At 30.5% G+C, this 26,471-nt stretch overlaps 1 protein-coding gene across 3 annotated transcripts in view; it reads right to left on the bottom strand.

Moving 5' to 3' along the window:
- The window catches only part of PEK (pancreatic eIF-2alpha kinase), a 112,347-nt gene extending 96,099 nt beyond the window's left edge, over nucleotides 1–16,248 (bottom strand). The window contains exon 1 of one of the 3 annotated variants that reach the window (XM_075365695.1): nucleotides 15,906–16,248. In XM_075365695.1, coding sequence (XP_075221810.1) covers nucleotides 15,906–16,057 — 152 coding nt within the window. In that variant the 5' untranslated portion in view covers nucleotides 16,058–16,248. Of the gene's footprint in view, nucleotides 1–15,686; nucleotides 15,779–15,905 lie in introns of those variants that run through there. The other 2 variants (XM_075365694.1, XM_075365696.1) reach the window with 2 other exon arrangements.
- Nucleotides 16,249–26,471: the final 10,223 nt, after the last annotated feature.

Below are 26,471 nucleotides of genomic sequence, written 5' to 3' on the forward strand. Positions count from 1 at the left end.
AAAATTTAATAATAGTTGGAGATTGGAATGCAAGCATTGGAAAAGGCAAGGAAGGAAATATAGTGGGTGAATACGGACTGGGCAAAAGAAAGGAAAGAGGGGACCGACTTATAGAGTTTTTAATGAAGTATAATTTAGTAATTGCCAACACCCAGTTTAAAAATCATAATAGAAGAATATACACTTGGAAAAAGCCAGGCGATACTGCAAGGTATCAGATAGATTGAATCATGGTTAAGCAAAGATTTAGAAATCAACTTGTTGACTCCAAAACTTACCCTGGAGCAGACATTAATGGCGACCATAATTTAGTGATAATGAAATTTAGATTGGGGTTTAAAAACCTGAAGAAAAGGTGTCAGATGAATCGGTGGAATTTAGAGAAGCTTGAGGATGAGGAGGTAAAGAAGATTTTTGAGGAAGACATCGCAAGAGGTCTGAGTAAAAAAGATAAGGTAGAAAATGTAGAAGAAGAATGGGAGAATGTTAAAAAGGAAATTCCTAAATCAGCAGAAGCGAACTTAGGTGGAACAAAGAGAACTGGTAGAAAACCTTGGGTTTCAGACAATATATTGCAGCTGATGGATGAACGTAGAAAATATAAGAATGCTAGTGAAGAAAGTAAAAGGAACTATAGACAATTAAGAAATATATAAACAGGAAGTGCAAACTAGCGAAAGAAGAGTGGATTAAAGAAAAGTGTTCAGAATAGGACAGAGAAATGAATATTGGTACAATAGATGGAGCATACAGGAAAGTTAAGGAATATTCTGGGGTACATGAATTAAAATCCAACAATATGTTAAACAAGGATGGTCACCGATTTATAATACGAAAGGTGAAGTTGATAGGTTGGTGGAATATATTGAAGAGTTATACAGAGGAAATGAATTAGAAAATGGTGTTATAGAGGAAGAAGTGGAAGAGGATGAAATGGGAGAAACAATCCTGAGATCTGAATTTAAGAGAGCATTAAAAGATTTGAATGGCAGAAAGGCTCCTGGAATAAACGGAATACCTGTAGAATTACTGTGCAGTGCAGGTGAGGAAGCGATTGATAGATTATACAAACTGGTGTATAATATTTATGAAAAAGGGAAAGTTCCATCAGACTTCAAAACAGTGTTATAATCATGATACCAAAGAAAGCAGTAACAGATAAATGTGAAGAATACAGAACAATTAATTTAACTAGTCATGGATCAAAAATCTTAACTAGAATTCTATACAGAAGAATTGAAAGGAGAGTAGAAGAAGTGTTAGAAGACCAATTTGGTTTCAGGAAAAAGTATAGGGACAAAATAAAAAGGAAAAGTATAGGAACAAGGGAAGCAATTTTAGGCCTCCGATTAATAGTGCAAGGAAGATTAAAGAAAAACAAACCAACATACTTGGCATTTATAGACCTATTAAAGGCATTCGATAACATAGGCGAATAAAATGTTCAGCATTTTAAAAAAATTAGGGTTCAAATACAGAGATAGAAGAACAATTGCTAACATTTACAGAGGCCAAACAGCAACAGTAATAATTGAAGAACATAAGTAAGAAACCGTAAAAAAAAGGGAGTCCGACAAGGATGTTCCCTATTTTCGTTACTTTTTAATCTTTACATAGAACTAGCAGTTAATGATGTTAAACAATTTAGATTTGGAGTAACAGTACTAGGTGAAAAGATACAGATGCTACGATTTGCTGATGATATAGTAATTCTAGCTGAGAGTAAAAGGGATTTAGAAGAAACAATGAATGGCATGGATGGTCCTACACAAGAATTACTGCATGAAAATAAACAAGAACAAAATGAAAGTAATGAAATGTAGTAGAAATAACAAAGATGGACCACTGAATGTGAAAATAGGAGGAGAAAAGATTATGGAGATAGAAGAATTTTGTTATTTGGGAAGCAGAATTACTTCCCAAATAACGAAGCAGGAGTGATATAAAATGCCGAATAGCACAGGTGAAACTAGCCTTCAGTCAGAAATATAATTTGTTTGCATCAAAAATTAATTTAAATGTTAGGAAAAGATTTTTGAAAGTATACGTTTGGAGTGTTGCTTTATATGGAAGTGAAACTTGGACAATCGAAGTATCTGAGAAAAAAAGATTAGAAGCTTTTGAAATGTGGTGCTATAGGAGAATGTTAAAAATCAGATGAGTAGATAAAGTGACAAATGAAGAGGTTTTGCGGCTAATAGATGAAGAAAGAAGCATTTGAAAAAATATAGCTAAAAGAAGAGACAGACTTATAGGCCACATATTAAGACATCCTGGAATAGTCGCTTTGATATTGGGAGACAGGTCGAAGGAAAAAATTGTGTAGACAGACAAAGTTTGTAATATGTAAAACAAATTGTTAGGGATGTAGGATGTAGGCGGTATACCGAAATGAAACGACTAGCACTAGATAGGGAATCTTGGAGAGCTGCATCAAACCAGTCAAATGACTGGAGATAAAAAAAAGAAAAGAAAGGTAAACAGACTCAACGTAAAAGATTAAAAACCATGTAAATTTTTAGAAAAATGAATAAACTAAATAATAAAATATGAGTATATTAAAAAAAAAAATCTTTATTGAAGTTCTTTTGTTACACATGGTCCTCACAGTTTTTAGCAATGATAAACCTGTTTAACAGCAGCTATATTATTATACAATTTTTTATTAGTATAGTACAGTATCCAGTTAACTCAAGTACAAATTAATCAATGCTGGTGGGCAAACAGCATCCACAATGCAGGCAATCAATCGATCACAATGCAGCAAATCAATCAATCAAGCAATCACAATCAAAATCTTTACATTTACAACTGATGTAGTTTTGTTAAAAAATTATACAATACCATAAAAATAAAGAGAATATTTCTATAATATGAAATATTAAATTTTGTACATTTTAATTTCCTTCTTTCTCCCTTAAAAAAAAAATTAAATTTTCCTAATTTCTTAAACTTTTCAATTAGCCTTCTTCATCCATCCATAAAAAAATAAATTATTTAATAAATAATAATTAAATAAATAAATTTTTATGTATTATAAAAAAGATAGAATTGATAAAAAAAAAAGAAGGCAGAATAAAAGAAATCTTTTCTAGTACAAATGTACTAAAATTGCATAAAAGCTTCAACAAATTTAATATAGGAAAAAAATCTGAAATATTAATGTAAAACTTGTCATAATATGGCCAAACAAACCAATAACAATAAAAATTATATAATAATATTTTACTGCCTGTCTATAAAACATCACATTACAGCCACATATTAATTGCTTTATGCAACACACATTCTGCAGGTATAAACATGAACCTCCTGTACAATATATTTATGAAATACTGTATATACTGTATATACGAAATCAAGTATTTATGTTCTAAAAATGCTCTTTAATAAATTTATTTACAAAACAAAACAAACTATTATTGAAGTCAACCGTAACAAATAATACTGTTATGTAAAAATACTTTAATTTTTCATGCACTGTTAATAAACAATTTTTCGACAAGATGAGTCATGTAAACTATCTATGAGCACACTTAGCACACAAATATAGATAATTATCACACACGCATGCAAGCACACGCGTGCGTGCGTGCGTATGCGCGCACACACAAAATTTGCATGTACATAAGCAAATATGCAAACCAACTAATGAATAACAATCTTTATTGCATGAATAACGGGTATGAATTCAGGAGATACAATATATCAAATGTATTCTTTTAAAAATATTACATATAATGTATCAATCAACATAAGTAGTAAAATAAAACTTATTTCTAGCGAAGAATAAATGATGAGTCATATATCAAAACTGATGATATGGAAAAATATCCGATTAATAATATCAACCTTTTATAATCTATCAGATACAGCAATCACTTTCTTCTTTTTTTTACAGTGTAAAAAAAAATATTTTAACAAATATCAATATCACCCATAAATGTAGAAACCAACTCAGAAATCAGAAAAAGAAGGAATAAAAGAAATTAATTATGTTTATAATCTTTTTTTATTTTATAACAGTCTAAAATGCTTTCAAAATAAATAAAAAAATACCATTATATTATTCAAAATTACATGTCATAATAATTTTGGAAATATTTATATTTATAGAATTATTAAATTTATATAAAACTGCAATTTCTTTAGGATGTATTAATTTTTTGTTAGTCAAATTGTATCAGATTGTTTTTAATGTAATTATTAAGGTAACTACATAAACTATATATTTTATTTTAACTGTTGTATATTTACTATTATGTAGGGTCATATTACTGATAAGATACTTTTTATCAATATATTTTTTGAATAACCTAACAATAAAATTTATTATTATAGTACATCTGTTATGATTTGCAATATTTTTTAATAAAATGAATAATTCATTCTTCAATTTTACTAATATCATCATTTGTGTTATGGATATTATTTTTGTATTTATTTACTTCACATATCCTTTGATTGATTAATATTTTGTGAATACTGTTATTTTAATTGACATGTTTTCTCTCTCTCTCTCTCTATATATATATATATATATATATAGCTATCAGTTAAAATATTTTTGAATAATCAACATTTTTCCAATTTTAAATCTACATAACTATAGTAATAAGATTTATCTTTCTTATACTTAAATATAGGGTTGGGGAAAATTTTCTTTGTACTGTAATGCAAAGGTAAAACAAGGATTTTATAATCAAATGAAATTTACTAAACCAAATAATGCTGTTTTGATCAACCACCTTTTCCCATTTTTAAGGTAAAATCATAATCCTAAAGTAATCTTAAAATCATTAATTGGTAATGTAGACAAAAAACTGTGATATGTAATTTCAAAAGGCCTCTTTTGAAGCCAACTTTATACCACCGTTAGGAGTTCTGCAGCCTGAAACAAATGGTATCCTGAGGATACAAAGGTAGAACTATACAGTGGATACATCAAAACTTCCCAGCCAAGCTCTCTCAATTTTCAATGGGTAACACAAGATAGGTGGTGTCTGGTCAACCATTTAACTTTCCTATTGATCAACTTTGGTTGGTTTTTTCAATTACTTGATGCAGTCTCTCCAATTGTTTGACCAGGCAGCAGCGGCTCATAATGAACAATACTTTCCGATCCTACCACAACATCACTTTTTCTCTGTCACAGTTTGCAGAGCTTCACCTTGCTTCAATTATGATCTTTTCCACACATTATTGTAATATATGAGTAATCTTTCTTCACCAGTAATGAACCGTTTCAAAAATGGTTCAATTTCATTTACTGTTAGCCTCAATTAGCAAATGGAAATTTTAACACTTTAACCTTTTCATTGTTAAATCATTTTTTTTGCCTTCAGTGATTTGACTGGTTTGATGCAGCTATACATGATTCCCTATCTAGTGTCAGTGATTTCATTTTGGTACACCCTATACATCCTACATCTATAACAATTTGTTTTACATATTCCAAACATTGCCTGCCTGCACCATTTTTCCCATTTGCCTGTCCCTCCAATATTAAAGCAACTATTTCAGGATGCCTTAATATGTGGCCTATAAGTCTATCTCTTCTCTTAACTTAACTTTTCCAAATGCTTCTTTCTTCATCTATTTGCCACAACACTCTTTATTTGTAATTTTATCCACCCATCTGATTTTTAACATTCTCCTATAGCACCACATTTCAAAAGCTACTAATCTTTTCTTCAAGTACTACGATTGTCTAAGTTCCACTTCCATATAAAGCTATAATCCAAACATATACTTTCAAAAATGTTTTCCTAACATTTAAATTAATTTTTGATGTAAACAAATTATATTTCTAACTGAAGGCTCGTTTTACCTGTGCTATTCGGTATTTTATATCACTCCTGCGTCCATCTTTCACGTCCATCTTTAGTAATTCTACTTCCCAAATAACAAAATTCTTTTACCTCCGTAATAATTTCTCTTCCTATTTTTATATTCAGTAATCCATCTATATTATTTCTACTCCATTTCATTACTTTCGTTTTGTTCTTGTTTATTTTCATGCAATAGTTCTTGCATAGGACTTCATCCATGCCATTCATTTTTTCTTTTAAATCTCTTTTACTCTCAGCTAGAATTACTATATCATCACCAAATCGTAGCATCTTTATCTTTTCACCTTGTACTATTGATGTTTAACATCACTAACTGCTAGTTCTACGCAAAGATTAAAAAGTAACAGGGATAGGGAACAGCCTTGTCAGACTCCCTTTTTTATTACAGCTTCTTTCTTACATTCTTCAATTATTATTGTTTGGTTCCTGTAAATTTTAGCAATTGTTCTATCTCTGTACTTGAACCCTAATAGAGCTCATTAAACGCACTGGAGAATCACTTTTTTGGGGATAATCTTGAACTGCTCAGTGCAAGCCCTTTGAATGGCCAAAATGTTGTCAAAAAAGTGGCCTTTCATTTTCAACTTGAGTTTCGAGAACAGAAAATAAGTCTGCTGGAGCTTAGTCGAGTAAATAGGGCGAGTGGGATAAGACAGTGTTTTGATTTGCGGTGAAATAACGTGTTAAAACTGTGCCATGTGAGCCGATGCATTGTCGTGCAAGAGAGTCCAACTGCCTTGATCCCAGTACTTGGGCCGGATTCGACGAATGCAACGCATCAGGCGTTTCATTATTTCCAAATAGAATTTAGATTTCACTGTTTCACCAATTGGAACAGTTTGACCAGTTGCACGCGCACTTTCACAAGATTTTCATTATGCCTCACGCTTCATTCATTGTCATCCGACTCTCTAATGTCTTTAAACTGCTTTCACCACATGTATGTTGTATACAAAATGCGGCTTCATCACTGAATGCTTGCTGTATCATAGAATAAGTTTCAATGAAAGATTTTTAAAGTTGAACATAGAATTTTATCGCGCTTCTTTGTTCCATATCGTGAGCTCGCACACAGTCACATGAACATAACGTATGCAACCGAATATAACTCGAGACTGGTGACGAAACATCATGAAATTTTGTACACACACTCGTCAGATATTGTACTACATAATTCCTTGGTTCTCCAAGAGATGGTGCTACTTGTATTGACTACAGAGATTTAGTTGAAGAACTTTTCAGACATACAGTGTATATTTCTAACTTAGCAGTAAAAGTTGGGTGTAGTTACTAGAGCATAGACCTTTATGACAAATTTTGCTGGCTTTTTTAACATGTACTGCCGGAAAGGACACCTACCACAGAAAGCTACAAGCTGTTCATCTATGGTCAAATAATCAGTAGGCCAGAAAGACTTCTCAGAATTTAACACAAGTTTTTCAAACACTTGTCTCAGCAGCTAGCTTGTCTTGTGCTTGGCATTGTTCTCTATCATGTACATCATCCAGTCTCAGACAATGCAATAAAAATCTAAACCGATGCTCACTCATAATGACATACATCGCCTCACATCCAGTTCCATGACTGTTGTTCCATAAATCAAAAGCATTTCATCAGCTGGACTTCAAAATACCAATAAGATAGAAAATGCCCAACAGAGCTTTTATCCAACTCATCAGTAGATTTTCCATCCCTTTCCATTACAAATTTGTTCTTTATTTTCTCAATGCATATGTTTGTGCATCCAACAATTTGTTGTCATTACATCATCAATTAGGCAAACTAACAACTGAATAGGGGTTTTACAACTCATAGCATCACCTCTTGGTCCAGGTTTATGAAAAGCAGGTTTAATATTGAAACATGATGTTCATGATGTAGGTGGCACCTGGGGTTCTAAATACAAGTTGGTTTCTTACTTTTTTTGCCTATCAATAGAGAACTCATGTCTATCGATGAGATTGAGGGCTTTGCTCTTCTACAAGAGTACTTCTATTTCTATATTTTGAGCTACCTCATGAACATTCTCAGTGTCACTATCCTGAACTGTTTCTTCAACAAAATCTTCTTAAACTTTATCTGGGTCTTCGACACAGATTACATTTTCATTGTCACTTCCAACCATTGCCGTATCCATTCCTGATCACATTTTGGCATTTTTGATAAACACTATTTATACAAAAATAACGAAAAATTGAAAATAACTGATTTCTGAGATTCGATTATTACGTAAATAGGTGCACGGAGTACAATGGTAATCCAAGGGCAAACAAAAACACTCAATATATACACTATGTCAACAAGAACGCTGAAACTGCACTGACACGTCCAGTGGGTAATGATGGAAAAGTAAATGACCACTCAAGGTCATACATACTGCTAACTGCTCACGGCGGCTAAAACAAAATGCATGGATTACAATAGTAATCCGCAAGACCACTTCAGTGTTGACTGTCATATACATACATGTATATGAACATGTATATCCACAACTATCATAAAACGTTAAGTTATGAAGATCATTTATGAGGAAACTTCTGAAAAATTTTTTTACAAATCAAAAATATAATATTAACATGGCTTAAAACATTTTTGGTTCCAATATGGAGGGCAATTTTTTTTTTTAAGTATTACTTTATATGTTATGTAGTTAAAAAATTTTTACTAGAAACTATTTTTTATTCTTGGGTATTTTTTCCTACAATCAACAGTTTAATTAGAGACAACTAGAAGTTGTAAAAATTCATTATTTAATAATTTGGGGAAGGAATTTTTTATGTGCACTCAATTAAGTTTTGATTGACGGTATAATTTACTAAAGATTATTAGGCGAATAAACATTACAAAAAATTGAATAATTCAATTTTTTTTCAGTTTATAAATCCTTGGTAGCTTTTAAAAAGATGTCTTATGAGATTTGTAATACACAGATGTGAATTAAAAATTTGTAATAAATTGTACAAATTGAATTTGTAATACACGGATTTGTGAATACATGAATTTTTCTTATGAGAATATTAATCAGTTGTAATTTTGTTATTAGTATTTATCAGCTGTTATTTATTTTATCAACTGTTATTTCATAACTGATATTTAATATCAAAATAAATGCCATCTGATAAATACAGAGATTTTTTCTATTTATTTTTCTTCTTTAAATTACGAAAAAAGAACAACTTATCATTATGAGATATTTTACTTTTTGCCTGAATTACCCTCCTTTTAGATATTAAACTAAAAGTAGAATAAATTACAAATACAAAATAAAATAATTTTTTTTCAGCAAGTTTATCAAAAATTGTTTTAAAAGCCCACTAGGCTGGTCTAGTGGTTAACCTGTCATCGCAGATCAGTTTTTTAACAGCTGATTTTTTAAATCGAATGTTCCGAGCTTCAAATCCTTTTCTTTTTCTGTTTAGCCTCCGGAACCATCATAAGATATTACTTCAGAGAATGAACGAGCATGATATGTATCAATATAAATGAAGTGTAGTCTTGTACAGTCTCAGGTCAGCCATTCCTGAAATGTGTGGTTAATTGAAACTCAACCACCAAAGAACACTGGTGTCCACAATCTAGTATCTGATGGTCTAGAGGTATGTGGTTCAAATCCTAGTAAACATTAGTCGCCTTTATATCCATAGATCCATAGATAGTGGGAATTAGTATACTTCGGGGTGATGGTGCTTGGGATTCAATTAACACACATCTCAGGAATGGTCAGCCTGAATCAGTACAAGAATAAACCTTGTTTACATGCCATGCATATCCTCATCTCACTGGGCCTGGGAGGTTGCTTATTTCACAAGTTGTACAGTTTGCTACATACACATTAGGAAAACATTAAAAAAAAGTGTTACACTTTTTTTATAAAAAAAAAAAATATATATATAATACTGGTGTACAATATGCCTAAAATAATACTCAAATTATGGTAGGTTTCCTCATGTTAATCAGCTGAATGGATACTTGTTTTACTTGCAAATAAACAATTCTAAAGTAGACCTTTTTTTTATAGACATAACACATTCTAAATATGAGATTTTCAAAATATGACAATACCATTACATTAAAAACTACAAAAAACTTTAAAATGCCAGTTGTATAAGAAAAATATTTTCCAAATATAAAATGGATAAACCAACAGCAGTCCAAAAACCAGGGACATTCCTCAAATAATTAGTTCAGATGTGCAGAGGGAAAATCATTAACCTCATTGAACAACCTAGTTAAATGGGAGCACCCAGTTAAACGGATCCTACCTTGAGTAATAGGTAACATCTAGTCAATGGTAGCAAAAAAAAAGGAGATAATTTTCTCACTAGTAGCTAAGTGGATGGCCCTAGAGGAGATCAATCCCAAAACAAAATCTTAAGTAGGCAATGAGAAGGAACCTGCACCTCTGTAATAACTGCAAAATGGCCTGACAATTTATTCATTTACAGAGGGCATCAAAATGCCTTAGAAAGTAAAATGGTAAACATAGGAATAAGCAGATAATACAAACTGGATCATAAAAAAAATGAGTAATGCGGAAATTAAAAATCAATATTTTGGAGAAAAAATAAATCAAATCATGATTATAGCTCAAAAAGAAAGCTAACTTATGTTTTACTGTAATGTAAATCAATCATAAAGAGCTAATGTTTATTTACTCTTATGACATTGGACATCGGCAGTCTATGCAACATCAATATATTTATTGAATACATAAAGATTCAATGAGTACAAATGAATATTTGAGTATCAGAAATAAATGAATTGAATGAATGATAAAATAGTTAATTTACATACTAGTTATTATAACTAAATAAATTAACAATTAATATAATCCACCTTACCAGCACGCACGTTCATTGTTTTCTAGATCTTTTGGCTTACTTGAAACCCATCATCAGTAGTTAAAATTAATGCATTAAAGTTTAAAAAATCATAGTTAAAATTTAAAAAGTCATGACTGTTCGGTCCTACTAGTATACTAATAGGTAATAGGTGTACTAGTAGGTACTAACAGGAGAGTATACTAGTAGGACCAGACAGTCATGACTGTTTTTAAATTTTAATTATGATTTTTTTAAATTTTGACTTTAACTCCTGATGATGGCTTCTTCCAAGTAACCCAAAAGACCTAGAGAACATATAAACATGCTGATAAGGTGGATTATATTAATTGTTTATTTATTTATTTAACATATCAGCGGTACCATGTTTGAGAAATTAATTATTATAACTACTTTAAAATCCAATAATACATTGCAATACAATATAGGCAATATTATAACATGGTATTACAATAAAACAGCAATCGTTTTGTAGAATATTAAGTAGCAGTATGGAATTAGAAATTAAAGTTTTACACAAAGCAATTAAACCTTGAGAATAAGGTATACATACGGAATTGGAATTTAAGCTCCAGATTATCTATTGTATATAAGAAAGATGAATCAGGATTGTTTTACAGACAACTGAAAAATGGGGATTAATTTTTGCAATCAAAATGACAATATTTTCCTGATGTAAGATTTAACATAAGAGAAGAAAAAATCATTTCACGGCAAACCCTATGTCAGTTCATTCAGAGAGAAAGCTTTAAATAAAAATTAAAACTACCAGGACTTATTTCTCAGAATCAGTATTAGATAACTAATATGTTCTAAAGAAGAATAAAAACAGATAAAAATCAGAATAGATTCAGATAAAAACAGAATAGATTTAAGTGATTAAATCTATAAGGTGTAACCACCATATAGATTTATTTATTTAACATATATCACCTTATATGTTAAATAAGGTGATTATCACCTTATATGTTAAATAAGGTGATTATCACCTTATATGTCTTAATACTCTCCTGTTAGTACCTACTAGTACACCTATTACCTATTAGTATACTAGTACGACCAAACAGTCATGACTTTTTAAATTTTAACTATGATTTTTTAATCACCTTATAGATTTAATCACTGTTTAACCAGCGATTATGAGGTCAAATTATAGATTAAAGAAAGTTTAATGGGTTGGATTTGTAAATGGACCATTACTTGCTAACTAGTAAAAATAATTTATCAGCTAAATAACGGCAATGCTCTACTATCTCTTATAGAAATACAATAAAATATACTTTGTAAGGTTTCCTTGCTCCAAAAAAGAAATCTGATATCTTAATCAAAATAAATTGACGATTTAGAAAATTGAAAATTATTAATCTTCCAGCAGAAGCTAACAAACAACAAATGTCACTGAAGTAATATTTGTGATAATATAAAAGTAGTCGTATACACAATAAAGAGATTTCAGCTTAATGTGCTTCCTTAAAATGATATGAATATTGCAGTGAGAGGAGAGAAAGGGCAATTCACCTTGATATTATTATTTGCAATATATTTCCAATACATCTGTGTAACTATGAATTAATCGATTATAGATTAGACCTACAGACCTGATAAATTTTGATAATGAAGTAAAAAATTTAATAAATAAAATAAAGTAATAAATTTATAATTAATATAATACTTATCTAAAAAAATTACAACTGATAAAATAAAACAGCTGATAGATGACAGAAATAAAATAACACCTGATAGTAATATAATTAAATTTGTTTTACGTAACAACTGCTAACATGTTACACAACAATACTGTTGCTATCTAAAACAATTTGTTATGGATTCGCTAAAACAAATTTTCAAGTATTAAAATATTTTGGGTAGTTTCTGTTACGTGTCCCGCACTCCTTTTTACGTAATATTTATGAATTGTTGTTTTTTCCCATATATTCACTGAATACGAAACCTATCTGTATACAAGACAAACGCTGGGCACTCAGGTACTGCAAGTTTACAGTAAAGCAGTAGAACTTTTGGCTCATATAGACATGTCACCCATAATAATGCTTTCAACAATGGTTTTATAGGTACTGTAATTTGTAAGAAATATCCAGTAGTCATATATATATTTTGCCTTCGAATTCTGTAAAAGCAAGATATAAAAATTTTTAATGATTAAAAGTTACCTTCAATATTGAAGTGAATTCAGATATGTCAACTTCATAACATTAACATCCTCATAAAAGCGCAGAGAAGTCCTTTAAAAAACTTTACCAAAAATGACTTTAATATACTGTGTCCATACATGAAGTAAATCTCCATATCTTTATCCCAAGGCACTTTGAAAAAAAGTACACTATTGATTGTATCAAAAATATTATTTACTTGTCCAAGTCTTCTTTAGGTCAATTCCTGTTCTTCCTACCATCTGGAATATTCCTGCAGTTTTGAAGTTATCTTCCCAGATGTTCTATTAATATTCTACTAGTTTCTCTTTTTAGAATACACCCTTTTTTTCTTTATCTTCATATGACATGACCTTTCTTTCTTTTTCCTGTTTAGCCTCCGGTAACTACCGTTTAGATAATACTTCAGAGGATGAATGAGGATGATATGTGTAAGTGTGAATGAAGTGTAGTCTTGTACATTCTCAGTTCGACCATACCTGAGATGTGTGGTTAAGTGAAACCCAACCACCAAAGAACACCGGTATCCGTATCCACGATCTAGTATTCATGTCTTATGACATGACCTGTCCATATCTTAGAGACAACTTCGATAACTCATATCATTATATCAGGTTTATAATATATTTATCAGATTTATTTACATTACATATAACTCATTTCACAGAAGATTTATATATTCTTTTCAAAATACGATTCTCATTATTATCAGAGTACTATAAGTTTATTTCCAGATGCTCTTAAAAAAGGCTTGTTATGGTACATTCTGTTGTCTTTAGATAATAGAACTGTTATACTCCCTGCCTAGTTATGAAATGTAGGTGTTGACAGATTGGGCAGGTACTTAAAAGGGAGAAACACTAGCAAAGTAGGGTAGTCAGACTACCATAAATCTGACAACGGACTACACTGAAATGATCCTTAAGGTTAAGGATTGATCACAAAGTTACCTCACCTGGCAACAGAAAAATTTTATTACGAGTCATCATCTCAAATAAGATTGGACATAAACAGTGAAACCTACATTATTTCCCAACTAGAGACAGCTTTTATCAATGGCCAGGTTTAATCATCAATGTCTTTGAAACAGGTTTTAAGTGAACAATATTGTTTTAGTATATTATAGCTAGCATTATAAATAAATGTAGGCCTGCTATCTTGTAATTTATTTAACTCATCATTTAAATGCAATGGAATGACAGGTGATATTGATCAAAGTTTTTCAATAACTATATTTGTAATACATTATTTTTTTCAGGCCCTTTCTAAAATGAGGATACCTCTATACAGCAGCCATATTTTCTGGGCTTAATATTATACACTATTAGGAGATTTTACATAATTAAAGTTTAAAATTATAAGCAAACACATTTTTTAATACTTTTGTTACAACTTCATTTGGTACCATACTGAGTAGTTCAAATGTTAGCCTAAATATTTATATGTATATACAAAGAAAATCTGACCAAGTATTGCATGACTTTCCCAGCTACGCCAGTCGTCATATAATACCTTGCACAGTACTTTCATTACAAAATCTTTTTTTTTCATTGTAGAACCAGGGATTATAACTTAAAAACTGTAGAAATCTTTTGATGGCCCTATATATTAAGTATAAAATTAGTAAAATTATTTAGTAAAAATTTCTGAAAAATATTTAAACTTTAAGGAGATGGTGCAAACAATAAAAGAGATAATTTCAATTTTAAAAGGTGGGGTTGAACTCAATTTTAAGGGAAATTTTTTTAACAACCTTTTACTTTTAATTATATATGCATGTATCTAAAAAAAATTGCTTAATAAAGATGTCTCAAGAATTACTCTGAAAAAAAAATTGAATGGTTTTTTCAAGATACCTCTATCTAATGAATTCTGAAAAATACATGACCAATATCCCATTACAGAAATCTTTGGGCCAAATTTGATGAAAATTTGTTTTGTTAATCCTGAGATGCAAAGCCAAAAGCACTGCAATACACGTATGTATTCACATACATACATCTGGGTTTTTTTGTCTAGAACTGGTTGGACGCTAAATCATAAAGATCTGTGAAATCCTAATATCTGATTTTTCACACTATCAGTAAACTTTCCCCTTCATCATAGCTATTCTAACTACAATCTCAGGAAAGTAAAATGGTACCCTTAGTTTCTTAATTTGCTTCCACAAGTAGCTTAATATGGTAACTTGGTAACTTAATATGCATGAACCAAATGAAACGGGTATATTTGGGGGGATGAAGCTGAAAAATAATTATTTTCAAAAATATAAGTAATTTCAACATTAGAAATTACAATCAAAGTCCATTGATATTAGGCAAATTTTTTAAAATATATCATTTCAGTCCAAAGGAACAATAAGAATAATTTAAAAAATTAAATCAAGAGGTAAATAAGAAAATTATTTTTTGTTTAATATTCTACAGATGATCAACAGTCAAGAGACCTTGGCAAGCACAATAAAAAAATAAGAGCAAAAACAATCCTTGAGAATTCAATATTTTCTTAATAAACTATAAAATAAAAGAGCAAAAACAATCCTTGAGAAATCAATACTTTCTTAATAAACTATAAAACAAACACCCAACACACACCTAGAAAGTTCGAGAATATAACAATAATGCGACAGCCGATTTAAAATGTCAACTTATTTAAAATACTGACAAGTGATTGAAAAAAATTTTACGGCAAGGTAAGCACTTAAAATTATTAATACTGTTATAACTAATCAAAATCAAACTACTGTTAAAAAACTCAATCGGTAAATAGAAATATATTAACTTCTGATAAATTAGTAAAAATCAATAGACATAATTATTTACAGTAATTTTTATATACTACTTCATCCAAAGTTGTCACTTTTTCTTTTAATTCATAAGTTCAGTCACAAATATAACAGTCGTATCGCATTCACAGCAATCAGCTACCTAAATCCACAAAATACATAACCTAAGAAAACAGATAAAACCAATAACACCTAATTGCTTTATACAATTTAACAAGATTAACCAAAAATTGTTACACTTATAACGCTTACATACTTTTTCGACTTGTAGTGAGAGTAATGAGCAGGGCCACAAAACGGTAAGCCATCAATCCTTTCGTCATTTTCATCACTAGTGCAAGTGACAGTAAACGTCATATACACAAAAATGAAAAAACAGTTAAATAAATAATTACGCATTATTGTCATGACACTTTCGCCATAAGTAATGATACATATGGACTTTCCAATACATTCATCGAAATGAAGTAAGAAAGGCTTTTTTCTTGACTTAGTGAAAATTCACTAGACGGAAAGTAATATAATTAAATAACATGCAAGTAACCTTCCACAACAGTTCACCAAACAACCTTTTGTCAACCAATAGTACCAGTGACGTGTTCTAACCTGCGCGTGAACGGAATCAGTTTAAATTTTACAGGTTAGCCACAATTATACACAAAATTAATTTCGCGAATGTTACTGTAATATCACTATCATCTACTTTACGCTGCGGCCTGAAGTAAACAGAACAGATGCCGATTGATGTAGAATGAACCAGTTGTACACAAAATTGCGTACAAATATCCATAGCAATAATACAAAAATAATTGCCTATTACTCGGTATATTCTAATACATTTAATGTTTATTAAATTAAGAAAAGACTATAAATTGTTAAATATACTAAATATAAAATTGTTAAATATATTCGATGGTAACTTTGGTTTACAAATGTTTCGCCACTACAAATTAATAATGGTTTAATAAAATAACAGAAATAGGTTTGAAAATAAGTGTTTAACCAAATCCTAAAATACTTTTAGGATTATACATGAATAGAATAAATTAAAACATATTTTTTGTTGGTTTTTTTCTCAATTTCTTACGGTGAATCACTCGATTTTTTTTCATAAAATTTAATCACTCAAGAACATAAGAAAGGTTGTCCGCCAAGGATGTTCCCTATCCCCATTACTTTTTAATCTTTATATAGAACTATAAGTTAAGACGCTAAAGAACAATTTAGATCCGGAGTAATAATACAAGATGAAAAGATAAAGATTCATCAAGTGGTTCTACCAGAATCAGATTGCAGTGGTATGTTGGAAGCCGCATTACAGTATGTCCATCTGCTTCAGCCATATCATCGATTACATTATTTGTTATATTTTTGTTTTTTTAACCTGGTAGTTCAACCTTTAAAAATGTAGAATGAAATGGGATTTGTTTTTCTCTCGGCCACGATACTGTTGCCACTTTTAGCCGTGATGTATTAGAATTTTTTTCTAATTTTACACTATGGTACATTATCCATAACAGTAACACTATTTGATGGAATTAATTTCATAATCATATTAAACCAGTTTTTTTTTTTTTTTTAATTACCATCATATCTTTGTGGTAATTACCCTTTTTATTGGAATCGAAAACTAATAATGCACCGTTAACAAATCCATCTTCATTCCCTACAATCAATCGTTTTCCTTTGTTACTTGCCGATTTTATACTGGGACGTAAATCAGACAGAAAAACCTGTTTAGATATCTTAATGGAAGTGTCACATCAAATTTTATTGACTGAATGACCTTTCATCCAGATAAAAAATGATTTTCGCTGTTTTTATAAACTTTAATTTGTTTCAAATATTTCCTTTGCCAAATCTTTATACCCTCTCTATCAGTGATAAAACTATTTCTATTTTTTCCTGCAAATTTGAAACCCATCGATAAAAGAGGTTTATGTAAATTAGCCCGGCTAATTTTCGTTAAATAGGGATCACTTTTGATAGCTGAAAGTATCTTATTGAGTGTAGGCAATTCATTTTTATAAAAGAAACCGTGAACTTTGGATCCGACAGCATTTTTATTGAAACCATCAAATTGGCCGAAACGGGTTTTGAACGTTTTTTTTTTTCTTTTTTGGCGTGTATACTACCCTATATAATTTCGTTTTAGCTCGCGATCTCTCAATACTTGAAATTGACACACCGGTGAATTCAGATGCAAGCGCTTCTACTAGGTTAATTTTTAAAGTAGGGTATTTTTCGCGAAATTTATTGAAAATATTAAGATCTAACGACTTTTCCCCACTTCCTAATATGTTACCTTTCCTGTGTTTAACTGTACAGTGAGGACTCGGCCATAGTTATTAAATTTCACGGCACTTATACAGCACTGTGATAAAGTAAATAAGTAATAAATTTCAGTATGATACTTATTTAAACTAAATTAATGACACTACAACCTCACTCAAAATATCTTCTACCACGAGCAGTTAACAACTCCGCAGTTAAAATAACAATGAAAAGTTTCACAAGACCAAGTAATCAAAGTTTTTAAGTGTCGGAAATATAATTTAATTGTCAGAAAACCATAAATAATTATGAAGTATTGCTATTGTTAAGTGTTGCAAACTGCATAACAAGATATGTATGCAGTTGCAATTCACTTGCACTAACACACGGAACCGTTTGTTGACTCTAGGCCTCAAGTAGCAAATAATATGAATATTATAAAATTAGGAAACTGAAATTAGTATATTTTTAAAATAATAATACATTGTTTACATTGTTTGTAGACCTAAAATATTGATTATTACATCATAATAATAACTAGTAATTTGATAATCTGATATTAATAACAGGCGTAAGTAATGATTGACGTTCTTATCGTGTAGTAGCTGTTTTTAAACCTGATGTCATTTTTGTCCAGTCCATCAAGTGGGTTACATCAACTGCTTGAAGATTTTCATTTATTTGTTTGTATATTTGCATGCACCAAACACATGCAGATTGTCTACTTTAGGCCTCAATGTAAAGTAGACAGAAAATAGTAAACATCTCTATTATCTTCAACTTGGATCACGAATGAAAAAGATGAAAGGCAATTTGTTTTCATAAATGCTTCTTCTTTGGTAGAGCTCCATTCTAAAACAAATGTTTATGGAGGCAATCTTTCAAACTTGTTCACTCTTTGTTGTACTTAAATATTTTGCTGGTCAATCTGAGAAATTAAATTGATATTATTCCATAAAAACAATATACATATCTATACTACTACATAAAGAGGAAGGTTTTTCTTTGTTCGGGATAAACAAAAAAACTACCACATCAATAGCAACCAAATTTTTACCCATATTTCTTGGCGTAACTAGAAAGGTTTGTTGATATATTTCATCTCTAAAAAATATTAAAAACAGCAATAACGAAAAACAGTTACTGCCGCCATACGTAGTATGTTGACTCTTCACAAGGTGGTGGATATATTGCGCTCAGGCAAGAACCTTTTATGTAGTATATTGGATCTCCGCTAGGTGGCGTTCATATTGCGCTAAATTCAGTCTACTTAATCACGAGAGCGTAAGCTGCCCATAAATGATAATTATTGAATATCAGACAATTTTATTTTTATATACATATAGCAGTTAGGTTAATGCAGTTGTATTCGATTTCTTAGGTAGTATGATATATTGGTTCTGTGATAAGCGATAAATATGATTATTGAAATTTGTAAAATTAAATAATTAAAATTAATATATAATGATAAGTAAATAAAAATACAAATATAAATTATAATAATCGACGGTTAGAAATTAAATTAAATAATATGTAAATTAATTGACAAAGGACTGCTTTTAGCGGGAAAGTGTCGTGGAGGATCCGTGTGCAACGGTTCTCACGCTAAATAAAGTACCCTTTTTTTTTATTGCTAAATATTAACTAATAATTCCTTTATTTTATTAATAAAATTAAATAAACGATACGTAAATAAAAATAATCTACGCTTAGAAATTAATCTGTAAATCAATTAACAACGGCCTGCTTCTAGTGAGAGTAAAATTAAAGCTTCGCTTTTGGCGGGGAGGGACCATTGTGCAACCGTCCGGAGCCGTGTGCGCCGCCCAGGCGCACCACCATTGGTCCGCTTTGCAGCTAAAATAAAAAATAAGTGTAAAATAAATAATTAAATGTAAAAGTTTGTCGTATGTGAGCACACACGACAAACAAACCCACCCACCATCATTTTTATAAAGATGATTTTGACGGTATTTTTTTAGCAATAAATATCAAATTTATTTATCTATCTATTTTGGCGGTATTTTCGAAAATCATGCCGAAACAGAAGAGACGTAATACTGTTAAAAAATTTACAGATGCGAGGCGAAACTCTACGTCGCGTTTACATGAGACTATGGAAGAGCGTAAGGGATCTCTATTTTACGATGCTATACAATATAGCAAAGCCATTTTAACGTTCGTATCTGCTTTTGAATATGATCCTCATTTGATTTATATTAATAGTAAAGATTTACAAACTGGTGTTAAAAAAATTGTTTTGCAAAAAAATGTAAAGATGAAGCAACTAGCTGGTATTGTTCTGGTGGGAAAGTTTCACTTCCTAGACTTGATGAGCTACCAGAACAAATAATAGTTTAGTTTTAGGATATCATCCTTTGTCAAAACATTTTCTCAATATATTGGAAAATATAACACCTTATTTCAGATGACTTCTTTTGGTGCTTAACTAATTGCAGAATGGAATTTTATGTCTACGTTTAAAATTCAAGGTCAAGTTTACCATCGGATAGGAAGTTCTTTGCCAGCAGCACAATGTGTTTATGATGAAGTTTTACAAATTTACTTCCTTTCTGATGCCGATCAAACTTCTCTTCATACTAACATTGTTTCAAACTTGAATAAGGAACTAATAACAGCAATATAGCAAGTTTTGCTGGAACATACTAATTTGATCAGAGAGTTTAAAACCAATATTGACAACACACCTTTGGGTAACGCAGATTTTAAATTAATAATTCATGCTGATCGTGTAATCAGCATATGAGTTGCTATAATGCTCCAACTACTAACGAAGTTCCTGTTTTACTGGTTGAAGAAGATAAAAAACCTAGAGATATGTTGTCGTGACATTTAAATGCAATGTATGTCTGAGCTTCATCACTCTTATGATCCTTTGCAATATCCCCTTATGTTTTTGAAGGGTGAAGATGGTTATTATTATCTAACCACTCTGCTAAATAATAATAAACAAAATAAAACATTTTCCTGCATGCAATTTTATGCTTATTGACTTATAGTCTGAGATAACACTGACAATTTTTTGCATTATTACAGAAACTTATTTAATCAATATTGTGTTGACATGATGGCCAAAATGATCACTGGAAGATTAGCCTTTATTCATAACAAAAAAAAATTATGTGCTGATGATTACAACAACATGGGTCAAAGTGTCATACTTCCCTCATCTTTCACTGGTTCACCATAGAATAGGTATGATAAATCTCAAGATGCTATAACACACGTGCGTAAACATGCGTCCAGATTTATTAATAACTTTTACATGCAATCCTGAATGGCCAGAAATAAAACACGAACTATACACTGGTCTTAATTATATCTTTGTCTTCATTTTCAAATTTTTCTGACCTCCTGGTACAGAGGGTGTGGCGTGGCGACCAGAATCGTCATACGGTGGGATCTTACTCTTTGCCTCTGAGGCAAAGAGGTTTGCACCTCAACATATCAATGTGTTGTATTAACAAAAAATAAATCCACATTTACCTTTGTTAATAAAAAAAGTATATCAGAATGTAATCAGGGGGTATAATTATTTTTACAGCTCTTTTTTATTTCTTTGACAAATTAGAATTTTAATTTAAAAATGCTGAACATAATTCACAAACAATGAGTTAGTTTCACAAACAATGAGTTAGTTTTTGCTTTTAGACTTTTAATTAAATTTTAAAAAACAGATATACTAATTACAAAACAAAACATTACAGTAGTAATAATAAATAAATAAAAATTCAAAATGTGAGAAAACACAAGAACAACTAAAAGTCAAGTACTGACTATAAATGTAATATTTGATTGAAAATGAAATAATCAATGAAAAATAAGAAGTACTTCACAGGAAATTGGAAAAATTCAAACATGTACTGTACAACAGAAACAGTATTTCTTTTAGCCACTAAAAAGAATGTTTTTTGCAATAAAACTTCCGCTTTTAATGTACAGAATGTTTTAAGATGAAAATTTTTTATTTTTATTTTATTTTTCTCTGACCAGACCTCATTTTGGATTATTCAGCGGTTTTTTTATTATATCATCAATCTGCTTGATTCATGTTTTCTTTGGAGCTGCTCTGTGGACTCTCACAATGGGTGGGACATTCATGCCAGAGAAGTTTGCATGGTAGTCAGTTTTCACTTATTCTGAAGACATGACCAAATCATCAGTCTTCGTTTTTGAATCTGTTCCTGATTGTTGACTGTTGTTCGCAGCGATGGCGGATCTCCTCATTTTGGATGTGATCACTAAGTCACACTCTGATATGGCGTAGGTACTGCATTTGGAATACTTCAAATTTTCTAAGGTCTGTCTTAAGTAATGTCCACTTTTCTTCTCCATAAGAAACATGGACCAGAAATTGAAACAAGTATGTTAAATTTCACTGCACTGTATATGTACTCTTGTATATCCCTAATGTGTTGAAATAATACCTTATTAGTTGATTGTCTTGTTATCTTTCATTAACAATCATAGTCATTAATTTGAATTTTATAAAAATCATTTTTTTTCTTCATAGAATCATAAATTTGTTATTATTTCTAATATGTTCTGTACAAGTTTATTCCACTCTTCTGCCTAAATCATTCCATAGTTCACATATACCAGCACTATCTCTAAAATTATTTACTTCTTTAATACACACAATTCTGTTTGTAAACCGAACAATTTCACTTTGCGAAAAATTACCTCCAGAGTTATACTTAAGTCCTGGCCTTTTTTATTATAGTCAGAAGATATCTTATTACATGCAAAAACCAATGAGTTAGAAGTACAATTAGTCATTATGTTACAGATCGCACAGGCAGATAGACTACATAAAATAACATTTATAATTTGAAAATAGTTGCACAGAGTAGATAATGTTGGGCTCAGATTTGTCTTCAAGATTATTATTGTCTTAATGCTATTTTTTTATGCAAAGTATAGCAACTATAATTGTATATCCAACTGAATACTTTAATAATAAAAACTATGTATCTCAATTTACAAATGAGAATGATTGTATAGTAACCTTATGCTCCAGTTATACGTAATTGAACTACCCATATAGTGGTTACTTTTCATACCCATATTGGTTACAATCCAACATGTGGTTATGTTCCAAATAAATCAATAAAAGAATAATATAAAAAAGAATAAATAAATGAAAACTGTATATTAAGCTACGATTATTAAAAGTAAGAAAACATAATAAATGCATTTCTAAATTACCATTACTACCTTATCAGACAATAGAAATGTCAATTAAGAATGTCACAATTTGTCAACTAAGAATTGAGACAATAAAATCTGTCCTCTTACATTTAATGACTCCAAAATTGCTTCAAAGTTGCTTATAGTAAACCAAAGATTAAAATGCTTGTTTGTAATGTAACGGCATCTGAATCAATCTCTTAAGTTACCAGAGACATAAAAAAAGGGTAGGATATTTTCTTCATAGATAGTGAAGCAATTAACAGGAGAAAAAAATCACCTCTTTGTGTAAGATATTTCACTTCTGAAAAAGATACTGAATGCAAGGATCTCAAAAATGTCACAAGCTACAACACAGGCAATGATTTTTCCAGCCAGTGTTAATTTTGAGAAGAAACATTCAGTATATTAGTTACAATCAAACGAAAATAAAATAAAAACCAATTATATGTTATGTTATATGTTATTATACAGCCCACATTATATGTAATACATGTAATAAAAAATGTAACATTGAATAAAGATAGTGAAGGAGTTGTTCTCAAAGTTAACAGCCACTTTTCTTGATTTTCCAAAAGGAGAGGAGGAGTTTAAGAGTTATTTTCCATTTTTTGACCTAGAATGACAAGAGATTATACATTTTGTACAACAAATGGCTTTCCTTGAAATCTGCAGCTGACAGACTTTTATTGAACTGGGATACTATTGAAAACTGTTTTAAAATCACTGAATATGAAGAGTCCTCTATTTTTCTACGAAAAATATTTCATTATAAGAAAGGACTTAACAAAACCAAGCTTATTTTTAATTTTTTTCAAATAGCAATTATTTTTAAGGATAAGATCCTTGAAAAAAAGAATTTAAGTGCATCAGAGACATTTGAAGTTTTAATATAAAACTTATGAAAACAGGAAAATTTCTTTGGAAATGCCACAGGTGTATTAGAAAACAACCTTTGCAAGTAAAGAATTTTTGAATTTCTATAAAAAAGATTCAAGTTACAGAAATTATTTGACTTTATAGGAAACAATCTTTATAGTACAATGAAGAGTCCACTATTTCAAGTATCTCATAAACTCTGTGAAGGCACTTAATCTGGAATTCGATGTTAATTGGATGAGTTATAATGAGGAATTCTGCTTGAGTTTTGATAAAATAGATGCTAATTATGTGAAGTGTACAGAAGAGACTATGTATGAAATATCTTTATAAGCTCATCTGCTTTGTTCTGAGCATTCCTGGTAGCAATGCCTTTAAAGAAAGAGTGTTCTCTCTCATGGACAGAAACCAGATACAGGTGCTCAGCTGAGCTCAAAAAAAGTGAAATTATAATTTCTACAAATATTATAGATATTTGCAAAGATTTTTTAGTGAGAGTAAAAGAGAAAATAACTTTAGAAGCTGTTAAATGAAACACGAAAGATAACTTCAAATTGTGTATTGTACAATTCACTTTTTTCCTCATACAAGTGCTAAAAGTAAGTATTATGTGCATTTGTTAATTTTTACGAAAATCCATAATTCTATCAGAGCATTAAACCCAACATATTATTTTTCCAATATTTTATTTTGTAATGTTATTGTTACATAGCCTATTCAGTTTTGGCTTTTTCATGCATATATGTATTTTTTTCTATTATTCTTAATAAAACTGTTCCAAGAACAGATTTGGGTCTGAGGATCCAGCAATCCCAATAAGTTTGATAAGTGTGTTCCTCTTTAGACTTAACCAAAAGGTGGCCACCCTATATTACAACAACAACAAAATTTTAGATGAATGGGAATAAGGAATAACATTAAAATTTTTTTTGAATGTGGCAGGGAAACATAATGGTGTAGGAGAATGTTGAAAATTAAGTGTTTATTTCAAAATGTTGGCTATGCTTGAAACATGTGCCATAGAAGCACACTGTGTTAAGAGTTTTATTTTCTGAAGCATAAAGCTAGCTGAAATTCACTTGCAGATATTAAAACTGTATAATAAAAAGCTTGTAAAATTTTTATAAGTATAATGAATAGTTTAAATTTTGCAGAACAGTATCTATGATTTTCATAATTGTCGAAGTTTCAAATGACACTTTACAACAAAATCATAAAAATCTGGGAAACTGCTGAAATTTGTAGTATGAGTATCTGTACTGTTCATTCCATTATCCATGATAAGCTGAATTATAGCAAAACATGTTCAAGGTGGATTTGAAACATTGAAAAAAAATCACAGACACCTGAAATCACACTTGTCTAAAACTTAAACAACAGTTTTAGCGGAAGGTAATGCTTTGTTAGAGCTTATAACTTGTGATGATCCAAGAGTTAAAGTATATAATGAAAACATCAGTGGATGCCCAACAACAAAAATTCAAATCCTATGCATCATTCGGTAAAGTAATGTTAACAATGTTTTATCACTATAAGGGTAAAATTTATTGCAATTATTTGGAAGTACCACATATAATAAATAATGAATATTACTGAAGGTGCTAGAAAGTAAAGTAGAACCCACAACAAAAAAGAAAAGTCCTATTTCTATCCCAAAAGGAGTAATTCTTCTACATGATAATGCATGCCCTGCATGTCACTCAAAAGAAATGAATAGTTATTCAAAAGTTGGATTGAGAAATGTTGCTAAGAGGCTGGTCCAGAAAGTAACCTATATTGTAGCACAGTAGTGTTAGTGGCACCACCATACACTGGCATACTCTCTATAATAATTGTGCTGTGTATATATTGAGAGCCGCATATTTTAGCCCATTCACTTGTTATAACCTAAAAACATGAACGTTGTTAATAGAAATTCCCATGAAATGTGAGGTGTGTGTTGTCATAACATTTCTTTGGGCACAAAATGTTGCAGCAGCAGATCCATCGTCAGTTGTGTACTGTGTATGACCCAAATGTTATGAGTGATAGTGTATTGCAGCAATAGGTCAGATTTTTTACAAATGGAAACATCTATGAAGAAGAGAGTGATAGACCTGTTGTGTGATGATCTTGAAATTGATGAAAAAGAGCATGAAAATTGAAGATTCACCATCTCTGAATTTTCTGAACAATTACCACAAATTTCTCTCACAGTTTTGTACGAGATTGTCACCGATAAATTAGGCTGCTAGGAGTTATGTGCTCAGTGGGTTCTAAAAATGCTCACAGAGATCATCAAACCAAATGAATGTCTGCCTTTCACTTTCTTTCATGTTATGACATGGAAGGAGAGAGTTTTCTGATGAGAATTGTGACTGGGGATGAAACTTGGGTGGCCTACATGAATGCCAAAACAAAACAATAGTCAATGGCCTGGGGCCATACCAGTTCTCTCCATGTAAGCTAAAGAAAGGCC

Source organism: Lycorma delicatula, chromosome 5, assembly GCF_047948215.1.
Source record: "Lycorma delicatula isolate Av1 chromosome 5, ASM4794821v1, whole genome shotgun sequence".
NCBI lineage: Eukaryota > Metazoa > Arthropoda > Insecta > Hemiptera > Fulgoridae > Lycorma > Lycorma delicatula.